At 41.3% G+C, this 18,984-nt stretch overlaps 2 protein-coding genes across 2 annotated transcripts in view; one reads left to right on the forward strand and one right to left on the reverse strand.

Moving 5' to 3' along the window:
• LOC306940725 (uncharacterized protein) overlaps positions 1-18,984 on the reverse strand; it is a 92,897-nt gene that overhangs the window by 60,573 nt on the left and 13,340 nt on the right. The gene's annotated exons all lie outside the window — the stretch shown is intronic.
• The window catches only part of ptk2bb (protein tyrosine kinase 2 beta, b), a 34,895-nt gene continuing 26,442 nt past the window's right edge, over positions 10,532-18,984 (forward strand). Inside the window, exons 1-5 of the mRNA XM_079525834.1 lie at positions 10,532-10,607; positions 16,292-16,536; positions 17,248-17,426; positions 18,153-18,240; positions 18,750-18,829. Of these exons, the coding sequence (XP_079381960.1) occupies positions 16,333-16,536; positions 17,248-17,426; positions 18,153-18,240; positions 18,750-18,829 (551 nt within the window). The 5' untranslated portion in view covers positions 10,532-10,607; positions 16,292-16,332. The remainder of the gene's footprint in view (positions 10,608-16,291; positions 16,537-17,247; positions 17,427-18,152; positions 18,241-18,749; positions 18,830-18,984) is intronic.

Genomic DNA, 18,984 nt, shown 5'->3' on the forward strand with positions numbered 1-18,984 from the left:
CCCAGTTTGACATGCATAGGCTACTGACCCCCATTTAATGCCATTTATATCTGGGACACCCCCCCAAAACAAAACAAATTCTTCCATGGGCCACAAGGGGGCGTTCCGCGGGCCGCAAATGGCCCGCGGGCCGCCTATTGGGGAACCCTGCGCTACTGTGATGCACCGGACATGCCATTCACTGTTTGATGTGCAGTGGAACCAGTGGCGTTTCCAGGAATTACATTTTAGGCAGGCAAGAATTACATTTTGGGCAGGCACGATGTGTTAATTGTCGTCCCCACAATCAGTAGCACTAAAGGTTTTCAAAGAGATATACAGTACCTGCCAGACAGTAGGATACAAAGGCTGAAAGGCTGCATTTGCATTCGAATGGGTGATTGAGGGTCGCGCTCTACCGCGACGGCCAATCAGCTGTCCACTAATAGTTCTCAGGTCTTGTTTTTGTCCTCATTGTATGGATTTTGGCCAGGCAGAAAATGGATTTGGACAGGCGGACGCATGTCCTCGCCTTATTGTAGATACGCCTCTGAGTGGAACTCCCTCTCTTCTAGCCTAAAGCAGTGGTTCCCAAAGTGGGGTCCGGGGACCCCCAGGGGTACTTGAGGGAGTTCCTGGGGGTTCCCAGCTAAATGGTAGTTTGGAACCAAATGGACCCTTATGGGTCTGTAACTCTGAGAGTGTACAAATGGAACCAATGGAACCATTTGTACACTCTCAGAGTTAAATTAACATTGATTTTACAATATAAATTGGGGGACCCAGAGATAGAAATGCCATTAAATGGGGGTCTGTAGCCTAAATGCATGTCAAACTGGGGGGTGTTTGAAATTAAGGGGGTCCCTGGCATGTCTTTTCAAATGGGCGTCCGTGGGATAATTAGTGTCAATTTGGGGGTCCTTGACATGAAAAAGTGTGGGAACCAGTGGCCTAAAGAACACTTCATAAGCACTAGGAGAAAGCTGTGGGTGGAGTGTCCAAAGGTATAGAAAGTATGGACATGCATGATTTTCCCATCAGGACACGCCCCCCTCATCTAGACTGAGTGGCAAAACATTGAGCAGCATGGAGTGTTGGAGTTTGGAAGCGCTCGTTGGAAATCACTCAACCGTCCTGCGTACCACCTGTTTCTAAATGTCACATAATGCAGGAGGCAGCAAAATGTTGTGTTATTGAAAACAAGCACTTCCAAACTCTGACACTTAGATAATCAAATGCAGGGCATTTCTTGACAGAAAGTAGCTCATAACGTTTCTATGGTGGATTTTTATGAAACAAAAACTTTGCTGATAGAGGATAATTCAAGCTTTTCGTTCAGCTGCAATGTTGGTGAATTTAACATCGTTTAATGCAATCAGACATGACTTTGTTTGGATGAATGGGGTTTTTGCCACTCAGTGGGCATTTCCCGCATAACTTCCAGGTACGATGATGTCACGCGCATACCCTCTATTGTGGTGCAATGGTATGGTCAGCTAGAACTGTACAGCAACTATTGTGAAAACTTAGGCTGCCCCACCAATTGGATCTGTTCTTGTGAGCCAATATAATTCTTCATGCCCCTTCTACTGAAAACTTCAGCTTGGTGTGGCTTTGGTTGTCATAATAATCCCTTTATTTGACCTCTACAGAAACACCATGGGGGCTGAAGGGCTATAGCAGTGGCAGCCCTTCAGCACCATGGGAAGGCGTGGGACTTGAACCTGCGGGATAATTGCACTCAACAGGTTTCTTATAGTAGTTTATAGTACCTTATAGACACTCAAAGACAGAAAAACTGACCACTGTAGCGCAGCACCTTCATTCACACACATCACAGGTTGTCTCCTACAGCAGGTTTGCGAGGTGGTTTCTAGTTAGGTATAAAAAGAAAATACAAGGCCTGGGCCTTGGCTCAGTGTTCCAGGCACCTTGGCCGGTAGCCCAAGTCTGGCAGTGTGTCGCGGGTTCGACTCCCGACACATTTGCTAAATTATTGTTTCCACCAGGCCGAAGGCATGGGGAGAGAGTATGTTTTGCACTCCGTCCGTCTGTTACCAGCTAATCTCCGGCACCATTAACCCGGTCGATACCAAATTTTGCACGCACACTCCCTGGATGCCAACGATGAACCTCTGCCCCAAATTTCCCAGAACGGCTGTTATAGCGCCACCAGGAGGCCGGCTTTTTAAAAACACATTTTTTGATATTACTCCTCCAGATTCTGTCCAAAAATCCCGCAAATCATTACACACTATCTCTATAGTCATGTGTTCAAGACGGATCTGTCCGATATTTCATGACATTGGCTTTCAAAGTTTGCAGGATTGGCCCGTTTTGAACAAAAAGTCTCAAATCATGAACGCAGCGTGCAATTTACGAAAAAACACGAAAGTCTCAACATTGTAACATTGTACTATCAGTGTTGTGAAATCTCAGCCTCTAGCTGTGATACAAAAATATGTAAACGTTATTTCCAATCTGGGATGAATATTTGCACACCCATACCTAATAACTTTCCCCAGCCATTAGGGTGAACCCCATCACGCTGTCAGGATTGACCTCTGTCATGTTTCTACACCAGCTGATGCCCCCGGCAGCTGATGCCCCTTAAATCCATCCAAGTATGCCCGACCCATGATGCTGTCCATGCCACATCGCTGCCCTTTGTCTGTGTCCTAGCAATCCAGGAATATTAACACTGGGTGACATACCGAGGATATTTCTTTTACGCAGTGTCAAGGGGTATGACTGGTAAATATCTCCATGCTAAACTATATGTGACCATATTTGACTGAGAGCCTGCCATCGCGCAATTTTTTTTCACATACTACAGCATGTCTGAAATAAGTGTCAGAGCTGAAATCCACATGTAGGCTAAATATGAAATAAATGCTTAAACATGTAGCTAGGTGTAATGTTAGAGCCCACAGAAGTGAACCTTTCATTCAAGCCTGTTTTCTCAACTCGTTTTCTGTAAGACATTACTCTATAAGCCATGTCTCCAAAACTGGTGGGTCAAACTGAACAACCAATATGTCAATTTGAAGCTATGATTCCCTGCTTTCATAAGACACTTTGTCAAATCTGAAGTAAGCACAACCGTGTTACAACCGTGAACCTAACAATGCAATCACTTATGCATTGAGGACACATTGAGGAAATAATGTTTGTACAACGTACAGGCAAATAAAGGTTTGAGTGATGGCCGGTCGCTTTCGTCATGATGAATCATGGCCTTTATCTGTGGTGAATCACTCGTATAACAGCACGTAAGCATAATTGCTAGACGTCATACAATGAGATGACCATCAAACTAATGTACTTATCAGAGGCTGACGTCTGTGTACAATATGATACAAGGTGAATGTTCTGTTCCTGCCCATTCTGTTCTTATCCTAGTTTCCATATCTTCTGGTCACGTCATGTGTCAACTTTACTTTACTTCATTTGTTTATTTTGACAGCATTATTCATGAGCATTACAAATAATTGCAACGCAATTAAATACCATCAGCAAAGAGGTTGAATTCCATCCGCAGTCCCCACTCAAAACATAACAAAACAAAACAGGGCAGGCAGGCGAGCTGTGGACATTACATTACGAGACAAGGCATAATCAAATTAAATCAAATGAAATCAAACTGTATTTATAGATCACATTTAAAACAATCGAAATTGACCAAACAAGGCATAACAAATGAAATCAAATGAAATCAAACTTTATTTATAGAGCACATTTAAAACAATCAAAATTGACAAGTGCTACAGTGTGAGATAAAAAAAAAACATCAACAATTAGTGCAACAACAGAAGTGCAATAAACAAACAAAACAAGGCACAAACATTAACTGTGGTTAAAAGCCAAAGAATAAAAGTGTGTTTTGAGAGGTGATTTAAAAGACTCAACAGAGTTTGCATTTTTTTTGGCTGTTCCAGAGCCTAAGAGCATACAATTTACAATTTACAATTTAGGCATTTAGCAGACGCTCTTAATCCAGAGCGACTTACATTAGGCAAGAACAAAAGTATGGGAATACATCACATATATAAAATGCATTTATCAAGAAACATGCGTAAGCTAAGAACGTAACTAGAACATATCTATATAATGACACTATACATATTAAATATACATATATACTATACTATGCTATACATATGTACTATGATGTGCTATGACTACATACAATGCAATTATTGTGCTGTCTACATGACATGCTATAAGTCTGTTTCAAATGCTATCTAAGTCTAAAAAGTGCTATCTAAGGGGGTAGGATAAGTGCTATGGGCCATGATGGAGTCTGAAAAGGTGGGTCTTCAGACTACGGCGGAAGATTGGGAGTGATGCTGCAGTTCTGATTGCAACGGGGAGTGCATTCCACAGTTTTGGGGCCAGAAGGGAGAAGAGTTTGGGACGTGTGGAGCGTTGTCCCGGCGTTTTTAGTGAGGGTACTTCCAGCTTTCCTGCGTTGGCTGATCTGAGTGCGCGGGAGGGTTTGTAGGGTTCAATCATGCTTGCAAGATATGGGGGAGCCATACCTTTGGTTGCTTTGAATGCCAGCATCAGAGTTTTGTATTCTGTGCGGGCAGCGACTGGGAGCCAGTGCAGGGAGCGGAGCAGGGGGGAGACATGTGAGAATTTTGGCTGGTTGAAGACCAGACGAGCTGCGGCGTTTTGGATCAGTTGGAGAGGCTTAAGTGCACATGCCGGTAGGCCAGTAAGGAGCGAATTACAATAGTCAAGTTTTGACAAGACTGTTGTCTGGATTAGGAGCTGGGCTGATTCCTGGGTGAGGAACGGTCTAATTCGTCGTATGTTATAGAGTGTGAACCTACAGGATCGAGTGACAGCTGTGATGTGAGTTTTAAACGAGAGCTGACTGTCCAGGACAACACCAAGGTTCCTGGCTGTTGGGACAGACGTTACCAGGGCGTTGTCTACGGAAATAGTTAGCTCCCGCATAGGGCAGGACTTAGCTGGGAAGAAGAGAAGCTCAGTCTTGTCTGGGTTCAGCTTGAGGTGGTTGGAGGACATCCACTGTGAGATGTCAGCCAGGCATGCAGTGATGCGCTCTTCCACCTGAGTGGCAGAGGGGGGGAAGGATAGAAACAGTTGTGTGTCATCGGCATAGCAGTGATAGCATAAGAACAGGATACGCTGTCAAGGTGCACTACTAGACTATTAGATACATGGTCACAGGCCTGGTTGTCGAGTCCACTGTCCAATACTTCTCTATTATGTGTACTGTATTACATTTCTGTGTCGTAGGCTCAATTTGTAATTTTGTCACCTCCCCCTTCACATTCAAAAACTAACCCTGCAGCGAATAAAAAAATAAAAAATAACCCTCATCTTTTACTTTCTCTAATAACCTAAACCTAACCTAAAACTTGAACCTTGGTTGAAAAAAACCAAAGTTGTCCTTTAAAAGTGGTGGTCACTGGTCAAACAACCCTGCCTCGATCCCATGTTGGGTCCCGACCCCAATAGTAAGAGTGGCTGTGGGATTGTGTCTTGAGTGTTGCACACATATTTACAAGAATTAGTGATTTATGATGTCATGTATATAACTCTATTTGTTCAATGTCTATCAACATTTTATATAGGCTAAAAAAAACGAATAAACAGACTTAAAAAAATAAAGTCATGACTTGAAGGTTTATAGAAGACATGCAACATGCTTCTCTTTTTCGACTTTTGACTCAATTTATTTATTTAATCAGTTAATTGAAGAATTTATGAGGCATGAATCTAAAAGAGAGGTTTTGTGTTTGGTTGCATTCTGAGCAAACATTACACTAAATAAATAATGTATTGTAAATCAAATGCAAAGTGTTATTTTGTTATCCTACTAGTTTTGACTAGTCTAACCTGATTTTAACTTTCTGTTGTTTTATTATGGGCCACCATTAACTAGCCTGGGTTCCAGCCTGATTCGCTGCGTTTTGCAGATCTAAAAATGTCACAGTGACTTTTTTCAGATCCGCGGAACGCAGCGAATCAGACTGGTCTGGAACCCAGGCTAACCATTAACCACTGGGAGGCCTCACACCTTGGTGAACACCAAGTGTGTTGATGGGATGAAATGACCCCCCCCCCCCCCACACACACACACACACACACACACACACACACACACAGGATTGCTACCTAGTGCATGCAGCCATGCACGTGCGCACACACACACACACACACACACACACACACACACACACACACACACACACACACACACACACACACACACACACACACACACACACACACACACACACAGGATTGCTACCTAGTGCATGCAGCCATGCACGCGCGCACACACACACACACACACACACACACACACACACACACACACACACACACACACACACACACACACACACACACACAGGATTGCTACCTAGTGCATGCAGCCATGCACGCACACACACACATGCATGTACGCACGCACACACATGGGATTACTCATTCAGATTACTCACACATTCTCCCATACCTACAAGCTCCCCCCCCCCCCCCCCCCCCCCTCCCTCTGCTGCCCACATGAAACAAATCCTGTTTCTGCTCCATTGCCCTGGGCTCTTATCTCTTTATCTTCTAGGAGGCCATTAAACAGGTCAAAGGTGAGCAAATACAAAAAAAGATGGACTAAACATTTATAGCCAAACACTATAGCAGCAGGGAGGTGATGTCATATTGGTCAACAGTGACTGCATGTGCCCTGGCTGGAAAAAAAGAAGAAGCCATTGGTGAAAGAATGTGGACTTAATGACCATCAAGGGAAAGATAAATATTTTAGACGTTACTAAAGAGTAAGACGTGGAGCAAAGAGGTGGGATGGGGTGTAGACTTAAAATACCAGATCAAAAGCATTCCATGTGACCTATTTGCACAGAGCTTTCGTTGGGACATTGACTTAAGGGTGGAGGCATTGGTTATTGGGTGGGGTGGTTTTAATGGGAGAGGGAGTGGTCTTTAGTAATACTTCATCCTAAAAACCAGCCACTAAAAATAACACTTGGTCAAAATATATCAAAAATATTGCGGCAAAAAAAAATGTCCCACAAGTAAAACGGTTCTAAAAATGCTGTCTGTGTTGTATTTCATTGAAGAAATGTATGGCACTACACACACACACACACGCACATGCACATGCACACACACACACACACACACACACACACACACACACACACACACACACACACACACACACACACACACACACACACACACACACACACACACACACACATACACAAACACACGACACACACACACACACACACACACACACACACAGTTGAAGAAATACAATGGGTATATGCCTGAAGGGGTGCATTACCATTCATTTTTTTTCAAGCCTTTCATTGCAAGAGCGTTTTTATTCTATATCTACACATCATAAGTCTGGGATGATGAAATGACATCCAATTGTGCAGATCACACTCAATCATAGTATTAGCTCCTGATGTGGCATTAGAACACCATCAGAATGTATGGTACATTTCCCTCAACACCCCAGGCAGCTTGTGAATGTCCCTGGAGAGGAGCAGCAAGAGGGGAATGCCAGAAGGCCAACTATCTACTCTGCCCTGAGCTTGTATTTCCCAGAGATTGGCAGCGCACCTCGTACTCTTGTGGTATGATCCTCCTCACTTTCCAACAAGGGCACAGTCAGTGTGAATGAAGTGAGACCAAGCACTGCCATTACCATTACAATCACTTACTTCTACTAGTACTGCTTAAAATGACAACTTCAATTATAGTAATGATCATAATGAGGGACACTTTGAAAGATAGACTTATACCAGTGTGCAAACCTTACCGGTGACCTTCTGCTTATACCAGATAGCCTCGATCTTCTACACCCACTAACTAACCTATAGTGTGTTTTCAGTTCATTAAAACATGTATAATATAAAACAATACATCTGAAAAATAAACAGTATTTATTTTGTATAATACATTTTTGGGGATTTTCAATAAACAGTGTTAAATAAAGCAGTAGATGCAATCAATTAATCAAAAGCTGGAAAAAAATAGTTAATACATTTGAGTATTTTGTTTCTTTTTTTCACAAGCTGATGTCTTGTTTCAATCTGCTACATTTTAAACATTTTTTAGATATTGTGCGTTTGGCTCAACTACTTTTCTAGGAAGGGACTATTAGGATTGGACCCTCCAAAAATATAGTATTAATTAATCACTTAATATATAATATAAGCCCTATTTTGAACCAATCTTCTGTTTTCACCACTTCTGAACATTTATGAAAATTTCTGATTTTTATTTAATTAAGTGCATTGATATTCATAATTTCCGACGATAAAAAAATAGATTATAAAGACAATGTTCTTCATATATATATATATATATATAGGCCTATATATTCTTTTTTTTTTTTTTTTTTTTACATTTTGAATACATTGAGTGGATTTAGGCCCCTCATGAGAATAGACGGTATATGGGCGTGACATCATCATACCTCGAAGTTATGCGGGAACCACCTACTGAGTGGTAAAAAAAAACGACTTTCTGCATGGCCTTGACAGCCCATACATCCAAACAGAAAAGTCCTATTTGATTGCATTAAACAACGTTAAACAATGTAAACAAACTCACTTTGCCACTCAATTTGCCATTCACTTTAACCCATTCTGGACGGGAACCCGTTTTGGTGTTTTAACTAAGCATTATTTAGCTATTGAAAAATAGCAGATCTACAAGCTCATAGTGCGCCACCGAGTGGCGCGCTACGAGCTTGTAGGTCTGCTATTTTTGAAAAAATCGTGAAAATGTGGCACAAATCTTTGAATATATATTCTTTCAGAAGACTTTTTATTTATTTCGACATCAGGCCGCGCATACCCTTCACATACAGTGTCACCAGGTCCACCACTGAAACCGCGGAGGCCTAACCAGTGGCACCTGTTGCAGATTATTCCTGTCCTTGACACTGTGGCGTGGTGGCAGGTGGGTGTGGCTCTTGGTCTTGCCCGACCCTGCCCCAGACTTGAACTCACAGCTGTCATCATCATCAACACACAACTATTCAAGACTTTCTAGCAAGCAAGAGCATGTTGCTGCTGATGCTGGCATGTTGCTGATGCTGGCATACATGCTGGCATGCTGGCATGCTGCTGATGATGCTGGCATGCTGCTGCTGCTGATGATCTGTGCTGGAAAAAGTACTTGTGCAATTTAGAACTACTTCGTTACGAGTAAAAATATGGAATTGAAAATGTACTTGAGTAAAAGTACAAAAGTATCGGCATCAAAATGCATTCATATTGCAGAATGTCCCATTTCACAAGTTCAAAATGTGTAGAAAAGCAATTGAAAATAGCCGATCTACAAGCCGAAATGTATAGGGTTTAAGTGGTTAATGTATGTTTTCTAATAAAAATGAAAATCTCCAAAGTAACAATAGTAACTAAAGTTTTCAAATAATTGTAGTGGAGTAAAAGTACAAATTTTGGCTCTGAGATGTAGTGGAGTAGAAGTAAAAGTACTTGAAATTGGAAATACTCAAAGCACAAATAAACTCAAAATTACTGTACTGTACAGTACTTAAGTAAAAGTACTTACTTACCACCACTGATGATGATGATGATGATGATGATGATGATGAAGGAAATTGACAGCTGACTGAGCAGAATTTAGTGGTGATCAATAACGTCAATTGTTTGTTTGTGTACAAAATGCTGTACCCCCTCCAACTGTATATACTTTCCCCATTATCAACTGTTTTTATTGTATTGTGACACTTGCTTTGGCAATGTAAATGTATGTTTTCTCATGCCAATAAAGCTCATTTGAATTGAATTGTTTGTTATAGTGATTTCGATATAGCAAATTCTGTAGCTACTATTAACATTATGCTATATTGTATTGTAACAACCATGAAGTTGTGCTATAAAGTATAAATGGGACGGCCTGACATACAAATCCAGGCTTTTCTAAGCTCGTGGCCCCCTCTGCTGTTTGATTTCATTATTACATAAATACATTATTTAATTTATTCTATTTTATTAATGCGTAGGGCTAGCTAGTGGAAACGATAGTGGAAGAAACTTTCAAACCTACGTGTAGTGTAGTAGCCTATAGGCCTGTTTAAAAGTTTCGTTTTTTTTTTTATCTTTAAAGCAGTTTCGTTTTAATTTACCCGACTCTTTATAGAGCAGTAGCCTACACAGCAGCAAATTAAGTTAATCTCAACGCCATTATATCTTTACTCGTTTATTCTTAAAACAGCATATTTATTGACCAGCCGTTAATTAACCAGCCAGCAGGTGTAGGCTATGTGGCTTAATTTAACTTGTTTGTATCCGAAGTTTGGTTTTCAAACAATACAATTTTTAAATTCTTTCCACTAGGCTACTATTATATTATCTGTAGATCAATAAGGAAGCGCGTCCCCCTCCCTTCTCAGTGAACTGCAGAGGTGAGGGTGTGGCTCAGTAAACACTCCAGTTCACATGCAAGCACCTTTTGGTCGACAACTGAGACAAACTGTCTGTCAGGCCTAGGACTACAGCTCCGCAAGGAAATAAGGAATTATACTTTGTACAACAAGCTGTTCGTCTCTGATTCTGTCTTGGACGAGAACAATCTGCATAAAGGTGAGTCTAAAATGCCTGCACTGTCTGACTGTTCTTATACAAATGGGGTGCGCCGGCGGCCGAATCCCTGGAGATTGTCATAGTTATACTAGTTAGTAGTAAAGTCTTCCCCAGGCTACCCAAAAGCGTCCCAAAGTGCAAGTGGCAGCAACACAGGCAGGTAGACTACAGTAGGCCATGTATAGCTGTTTAATAGGCGCAACATTAATGTTCAAAGTTATTAATCTACTCAAAACAGAAGTTGTGTATCCGCACAACACTGTTTATACAAAGAAAACGGTGTTGCCTCTTGTAAATATATAAGAATGTATTTTCTATTGCTTTGTGCAAAACAAAAGTTAATTAAATGTGGCCACATGAATGACTGGATATTTCTATTTTTTTAGGACAATGAGATGAATATAACACCATAATGTATTAGAGATAGCCTGTTAGCCTAACTGCCATAATACTGTAGTTTGATGCCTGTCGGGTGCATGCATTGCTTTATCAAAGCAAGTCTGTGCAGGTGGTGAAATTGTTGGCCAACATTCCACAGGCCTGGGGACACATGACGTTGCAACACGGCGAATCTCTGCTGCAAAACATATTGCTTTTCCTTCCTCAAGAAGATATTACAGGCTTTATAGATTTACTTTTATTATTGTGTAGATGTAGATTAATAAACTAAACATGTTTTTTTTTTATCACAACATTCTCCAGACTACACCAGTAACTATATACACTAAAGAGGCCATGGTGGTTGCTAATTTAATATGGATGTTAATTCAGGTATAGGCTACAGCTGGATAACATGTTCAGTCATGTCATGTACAGTTGGCCTTACAGTGAGTGGACACACACACACACACACACACACACACACACACACACACACACACACACACACACACACACACACACGCACACACAGCCTACTTCTCCTTTCACACTAAACTAAACAGTGTCTTCTTGTGTCACAGTGTAATTATTGGTGCAGTGTGTTTGAGCACTTTGTCAGTATAGTGAGTGACGAGCTGTTTAAGTAGGCCTATATAAGTTGTTCCCTAGCAACACAACAAGTGTCTATTTGTAGTCTCTAAATGTTTTGATGAATTGAACAAGGTGGACCCTCTTGTAAACAAGTGTAGTGCTTTATTGGGTCGTCCACTCACAGTCTTTGTATTGAGTTGTGCTTAAAATGTAACTGTAATTCTGCAAACTGTTAAATATTTCAATCGATCAATCAATCAATCAAAACACAATTAACCAAGAAGGTCTATAGATGCAGCTCTTGAAATGAGAAGTACTAGTAGAACATTAGAACTATTAGGCTACTTAGCACTAGATAGTAAGTTGGCGTAACAATAGCTCAGTTTAAACAGTTACAGTTTATAAGTCAACCCGATATCAATTTGTTAACCATTACCCAAATCGGAAGATAAATGAAAGATGACGTAATATATGTATGATGACAACATATGATACAAAAATGCTATAAATGCTATATAAAAGAGTATTGGATAATTCCTTGCAACATTATAGTATGACACATCACCATTGTAGTAATAGGTTTGATGGTTCTCTGCTCATTACTACTTGAATACAAATTGGACAAAATCAATTCTGTAACACTCTTATTTTTCTGCTTTAGGCGACATGGATTTATTTTTTTCTGTGGACTTAGTTAGAATTTCTCTAAGTAAATAGATGTATTTTCTGCCAAGCACACTCTTGATTCAACTATTATTTTCCCAGCAGTTGGGAACCTGAAGTGGAATTCCCTCTCTTCTGTCAACTCATTAGAAATCACCCAGAAATGGTTCACACTTCACAGTTGTTCACTTATCTCTAAAAAATGAGTAGATGGGATAATAGCCAGCTCTATGTGCTATTGTGATTTCCCCCGAAATCAACCTTCTTTTGGTTCTGTCGTTTGAGGTGCCAATTGTTCTGTATGTCACACACTATCATGGACGTGCACAGAGTGTCAGAGAGGCGGGGGCTGAAATCCCGTAAGAGGGCACTTTTGGACAAAAATAGCGAAAATAGCCGATCTACAAGCTCACAACGCGTCACGCTGCGACGCGTTGTGAGCTTGTAGATCAGCTATTTTCGGGGCACAACCCAGCACTCTTCTTTCGCTTATGGAGATGCAGGTGTAACAACATGCATTTATAAACAAATTAGTTAAACGCAAAAATGCTGCATTCAAGTTCAGGAGACTTCAGGGGAAAAAAGCAATTCTCCTGAATGCTGCCTTCCGGCATGGCATGGCATGGCATGGAGAGGAGGGCATGTGCATTTCTTTCACCATGTAGTAATAGTAAATGTTGCATTCGTGGTCTGGAAAGGGCAGTAGTTTTACAGGCGGGTAAAATGGTAAATGGTGCATTTATATAGCGCCTTTATCCAAGGCGCTTTACATAGATTGTGCATTACATTCACCCATTCACACACACACATTCATACACCGATGGCGGCGGAAACCATGCAAGGCACCAACCAGCACATCAGGAGCAATTAGGCCCGGGGGTTCAGTGTCTTGCTCAAGGACACTTCGACACTAACTCTTGGGGAGCCCGGGTTCGAACTGGCAAACTTACGGTTACCATCCAGCCACTCTACCCCTGAGCCACCGTCGCCCCGGGTAAAAAGGCAGGGGCTGAAGCCCCCCTTTGATGTCTATGTGTGCACACTATAACGTATATTCACTATTCCAAATGTCCTGCTTGCACATGACCGGTCTTGTGGCTTGTTGTGGTGAAAGTGTTGCTTCACACTCACTACTGTAGTTCTTCAGTGATTGTGATAAAATCTCCCACAGGAACGACTCAAGTACCGACATGACAGTGTCTGTGAGAAACATCAGAAGTGTGCCTGGAAAGTTCACAGTAGCTTTTTTTCATTCAACATAAAGGACTACAGCATCATTAAAAAAAAAGCAAAAACAGGCAGATATAATGAGTTGGTTGCCAACTATTAAAATACATGAGGGTTCCTTCCTTGTGCATGTAATAATGGCATAGTACACAATAGTTAATCCACTGTTGAGTTGTGTTGATTTAGTGTAATTCTCTCTGTGAACTTTGTTTGATAAGACCTTTCTAAGCCATGGACTAGTGGCGTAGGGGCATTCCAAATAAAACAACACAGAGCTTGTGAAAGTGTTCACATTCGTTCTAGTATGCTTTTTGCTTCCCCTTAGGTGAAACCCAGTCCCTCTCCCATCTATGCTCAATTGTTCTAGGTTCTAGCGTTTGCCTGCCAAAGTAAAAAACGACAGAGATCAAGTCTCACACACTCGTTATCCGAACCGGTCTAGAGGTCACAGACATGTTGCTCATTCCAAAGAAAAGAAATACTGTATGGCCACAAGTTACTCACAGCCAAAATGGTTTGGGTTCATCATGTGGGCCTATTTCACATTTCTTAGTCTAGAACACACATAGTAAACAGTAAACACAGCTATTCTCTTATAAAACGGTAATCAACATTGTTATGCCTTTGCCACCGTGGCGCATACAATGTTGGGCATTGAATATTTACCTCTGTTTACTGTCTGTGTCATGCCAGACATTGTAAATACTGTTCATTTTAGTGCTAATAAATTCAGTCCAGCTCAATTCAATGATCAAAATATATAAAGATAAAACATAAAATGAACGTAAGTAAACGTAAGTAAACTTACGCTCTCTCTCAATTCAATTCAAAGGAGCTTTATTGGCATGAGAAAACGTACGTTTACATTGCCAGAGCAAAGCTCTCTCTCTCTCTCTCTCTCTCTCTCACACACAGAGAGAGGATGTCCAGATTTCACATAATTATATGAATATGATACATTTTACTTTATTATTACGCCCTCTCTCTCATACCCTACCTCATGCCTCCCACACCTGTGGCGTTGCAAGGTGCTGGCAGACACATGTCTGACTCCCTTGTCCATCTCGCATGCACGCACTCTCTCTCTCTCTCTCTCTCTCTCTCTCTCTCTCTCTCTCTCTCTCTCTCTCTCTCTCTCTCTCTCTCTCTAACACACACACACACACAGTTGAGGAATTCATGGCCTCGGGCTAACAAAACAGTACCCTCTGCAACAGCAGTGAAAGCCATGAGAGAGAGAGAGAGAGAGAGAGAGAGACACACAATTCAGCTACCTTTAACAGAGCAGACTAACAGTGTGGACTCATCATTTATGAAGACACGTTATGACAGTAACATATATTTTTGATGGACAGTACGGTGAGTAAGGTGGGTACTAGTCTGAAGTAGAAGTCTCTGCTGTTCCTTGTAGCTGTAGTGGTGATGTTTGCAGGGTCAACTTGCCCTCTTTTAGCTAGACTGACAGAGTATCAACTCTCTAAATATCCTAGGAATGTGTAGTCGGGTATAGACAGGTTATTAGCGCATACAGTAGATGGATGCAATTGTATTTATTTGAGACGCAGCTTTACAGTTTGACGCCAACCACTTTGCGAGAGTGAACATTATTAAGGCAAGTGTTGCTCTGTTGTTGCAGGTGTGGTATTCTTGCTGTGTGCTATTTGTGATCATTGATGACAGACAGTGCAATGAGTAATGTTTTTTTTTTTTTTTTTGAAGCCAGGCGATTTGTTGCAAAATCCCCTATCTCTGGAACATATTTCCTCCGAGTGGTCAATGTCTTAAGATGGCTAGAACAAACATAATGACTGCCTCCTTCCTAGATTACAGTCTGCGTACTTTGTTTCAAAGCACAGAGCCCTGTGTGAACAAATGCACCGTGCTTACATAACTGCCCAGAGCTATGAAAACACTGGATGGCTGTTCTCCACGCTGTCCTACATTGTGGTCAGATCTAGTGGTTTTTAGGGTGTTTAAATTCAATTTCCCCCAAAAACTGTTCAATTTGTTTTGCAGTCCTTAATCCGATTCATGGCAATCTGTTCATTACATTTTGTGATATATTGTACAGGTTTGGCCAAATGGAGGCACAAGGGGAGAGAGGGGGAATGGGGTGACTACAATCAGGAGGATTCAGTTCATCCTCTGCAGAGCAAGAATGTGCACAGCTAATTCCATGGAAATCCAGCCAGCAGTTTTCCAAGATATCTTGTTTGTGAACAAGTGGTCGAAAAAAAACCTTGCCATAGCGCCCCACTGCTCAAAATAAGTGTATTTCCAGTGTCACTGAAGATGCAAGAGTTGTGAATCACATTCACAGGCCCTCACTTGAATTAGTAGGTTGCAAGGAATGTACTGTAATCACCAAATCTCAGTCAGAACTGAATGATGTGAGTCATTGCCACATACAGTATGTACATTAAACAGGCTGATAGAATGAATGTGAAACATACAATAATATGACCTTGATACTTCTAGAACAACACAGTCAGTAACGTACTGTAGTGTACCACTATTCGTGTGTTCAGCACAACATGCAAGTGAAAATGTGTTTGGCTGTGCATTTAAACCAAATCAAAACCCATAAACAGAGGCGTGCCACGATGGCATGTTCACCATGAACACGCCATCCTGGCCTCAGAGAAATAGCTGCAACCCGCTGTTATCTTGTTCCCTTCCATGATTTCTCTTCACTATATGTTCTTTATTGTATCTTATCCCTGTCCAGATTGAACAACAAGTTGCTAATTAACAACACATGGGGCGTATAACAACACAGGCCCACACAGTCTCTAAATATAATTCTCTTTTGTCTTTGACAGGATGATGTGGGTATGATGGTGTTGTTGGCCCTGCTGTGAGAATGTACGAGGAGATGTTTGGTGACGCCCTGGGCTGGAAGGTCCCCAGTCCAGGGCCAGAAGGCCCAACTCCCGAGCCCAGCCCAGAGTCCTCGTTCATCGGGGAGAACGGGCCCGTCAAGATCCTCAAAGTGTGCTTCTGCACCAACAACAATCTGAGCAAGAACTTCAAGTTGGTCAAATGTGACAGTACCTGGCAAATCAGGGTGAGTACCATATAAATCATACATTTATTTGCATATGTTGACTAATATCAGAAATTGAAGTCTTACTTAGGGCCGATTCATACTCCTATTTTAGAGCCGAATAAAAGTCGGTTCGGCGCTGTAGAGCCTACAATGTGACGTCATTTGAGGTTCGGGGGGGCGGGTACCGTCCTAAAGTCGGCTCTTCGGTGCTACTGAAAATTTCTGACGAGCCGAAATCATTTCGGCACTACAGCGCCGAAACAGTGGTAAAATAGGCCCTTAGACTTCTTATAGTGTTACAGACCATTTTATTTGCCTCCTTAACCACTTAAGCCCTAATATACTTGGTCATTAACCAAATAGCGAAAATCAGCTATTTATTTATTTTTAACCCATTTTGGGCGGGAACCCCTTTTGGTGTTTTAACTGTTATACTTTAGCTATTGAAAAATAGCAGATCTACAAGCTCATAGCGCGCCACCGAGTGGCATGCTACGAGCTTGTAGGTCTGCTATTTTTGGAAAATCGTGAAAATGCGGCACAAATCTTTGAATCTTTCTGAAGACATTTTTTTTTTTTTTTTGACATCAGGATTTGGAAATATTTATGAAATGTTTGACATTTTTCCCAATTTTTTCCCCAATAGACACAATGTGGTAAAAAAAAAAGACCATAATTCACTATAAAACATGAATCAGGCCTTTTGATGTATATGTGACTGTCCTTCAGGCCATCATCCATTCGATCCTGATCAGCGGTCGCCTGGGGCCAAACATCCAACACAGCGGTTGCTATGGTCTCCTACTGAAGCACCTCAAGTCAGAGGAGGTTCACTGGCTTCATCCAGACCTGACTGTGGAAGAGGTGGAACAACGCTATGAGAGCCACCATGTGGAGGCGGAGTGGAGGTGAATCAATGGATTATTGACACTGAACTAAGGGGTTCAGTGTCTTACTGAACCCCCTGTCTTACTTAGCAGTAGTGCTGCACGATTCTTGCTCAAATGTAATAATTAGTGAGAGGAGAGTGATATCCTCTCCTCTGCAACTAAATGTGAAGTGACATTGACCATGAGAACAAAATGAAAAATATAAATACAAGATTAAATAAATATAATTGAGGTTGCCTGTGTTCTTATTAGAAAATGAAGGTCGGCACAGGCAGCTCTCTGCGGCTGCACTAAGTGCATTACTGCATGACTTTGCCTGAACATTTTTGAGTGGTGTAAACCACTCCTACAACTGGCTTTTGTGTGCAGAAAAAAATGAGCATGGTTGCTATGTTCAAAATAATTTCTGACGTAATTAAATCACACCCGGGTGAACTGGATGACCGTAGCAACCATGGTCATTTTCTCTGCACAGAAAAAGCCAGTTGTGAAATCATATCCGGGTGTGATTTCATTACGTCAGATCAGAGCTGATCAGGCTACATAATACCTTACCTTATTTCATTACGTCAGACATTACGTCAGACCACAGCTGATCATGCTATATAAAACCTTACACCACTCAGTTCACACGGGTGTGATTTTTTCTATTCAAGTGGCTTCCTGATCAACTGTCTTTAGTAAAAAAAAATCACAATACTTCAGAATATTTGATGACAATATTTGTTTTCCTCTTGACTACAGATATGATCTACGTGTGCGATACATTCCTGTTATCTTCCTGGAAAAGTTCAAAGAAGACAGAACCACATTATTATATTTATACCAACAGGTAAAACACACAAATAATATTATTTTGGATCAACGTTGTAAATGTAATGATATTTTTAACTACACAGTGATCTATAGTTGTAAATAATAACAAATGTCACCAAATTGATTTTACTGTGTTAACCCATTTTGGACGGGAACCCCTTTTGGTGTTTTAAGCATTATGTTATACTTTAGCTATTGAAAAATAACAGATCTACAAGCTCGTACCGCAGCACCGAGTGCCGCGCTACGAGTGCCGCGCTACGAGCTTGTAGGTCTGCTATTTTTGAAAAATCGTGAAAATCAGATGGCGGCCAAATACATATAATTTTGCATGTCCTGGGCATGAAAAACTTTGAGAACCACTGACATGGAAACATTTAGGTTTTTCAGAAAACTGTCAGGATTTAGAAGGCATTTGTAGAATTGTCCTCAGGACAATAACCCTTAACCCTAAATGGGTTAAGCTCAGTACTGACAAGATGGCAAACCATTGTTTGTAACTAACAAATAGCTGTGGTTTCTCAGGTACGAAGTGATTACATGCAGTATCATGCTAATAAGGTCAGCGATGGGATGGCCCTGCAGCTGGGCTGTTTGGAGATCAGGTGAGTCCTCACTGTAGCTATACTGTATGGACAGGGTGAGTCCTCACTGTACTGAAGCTATGTACAGGGTGAGTCATCACTGTAGCTATGGTCAGGGTGAGTCCTCACTGTAGCTACAGTATATGGACAGGGTGAGTCCTCACTGTAGCTATATG

The sequence above is a fragment of the Electrona antarctica genome, assembly GCF_951216825.1.
Source record: "Electrona antarctica genome assembly, chromosome: 17".
NCBI lineage: Eukaryota > Metazoa > Chordata > Actinopteri > Myctophiformes > Myctophidae > Electrona > Electrona antarctica.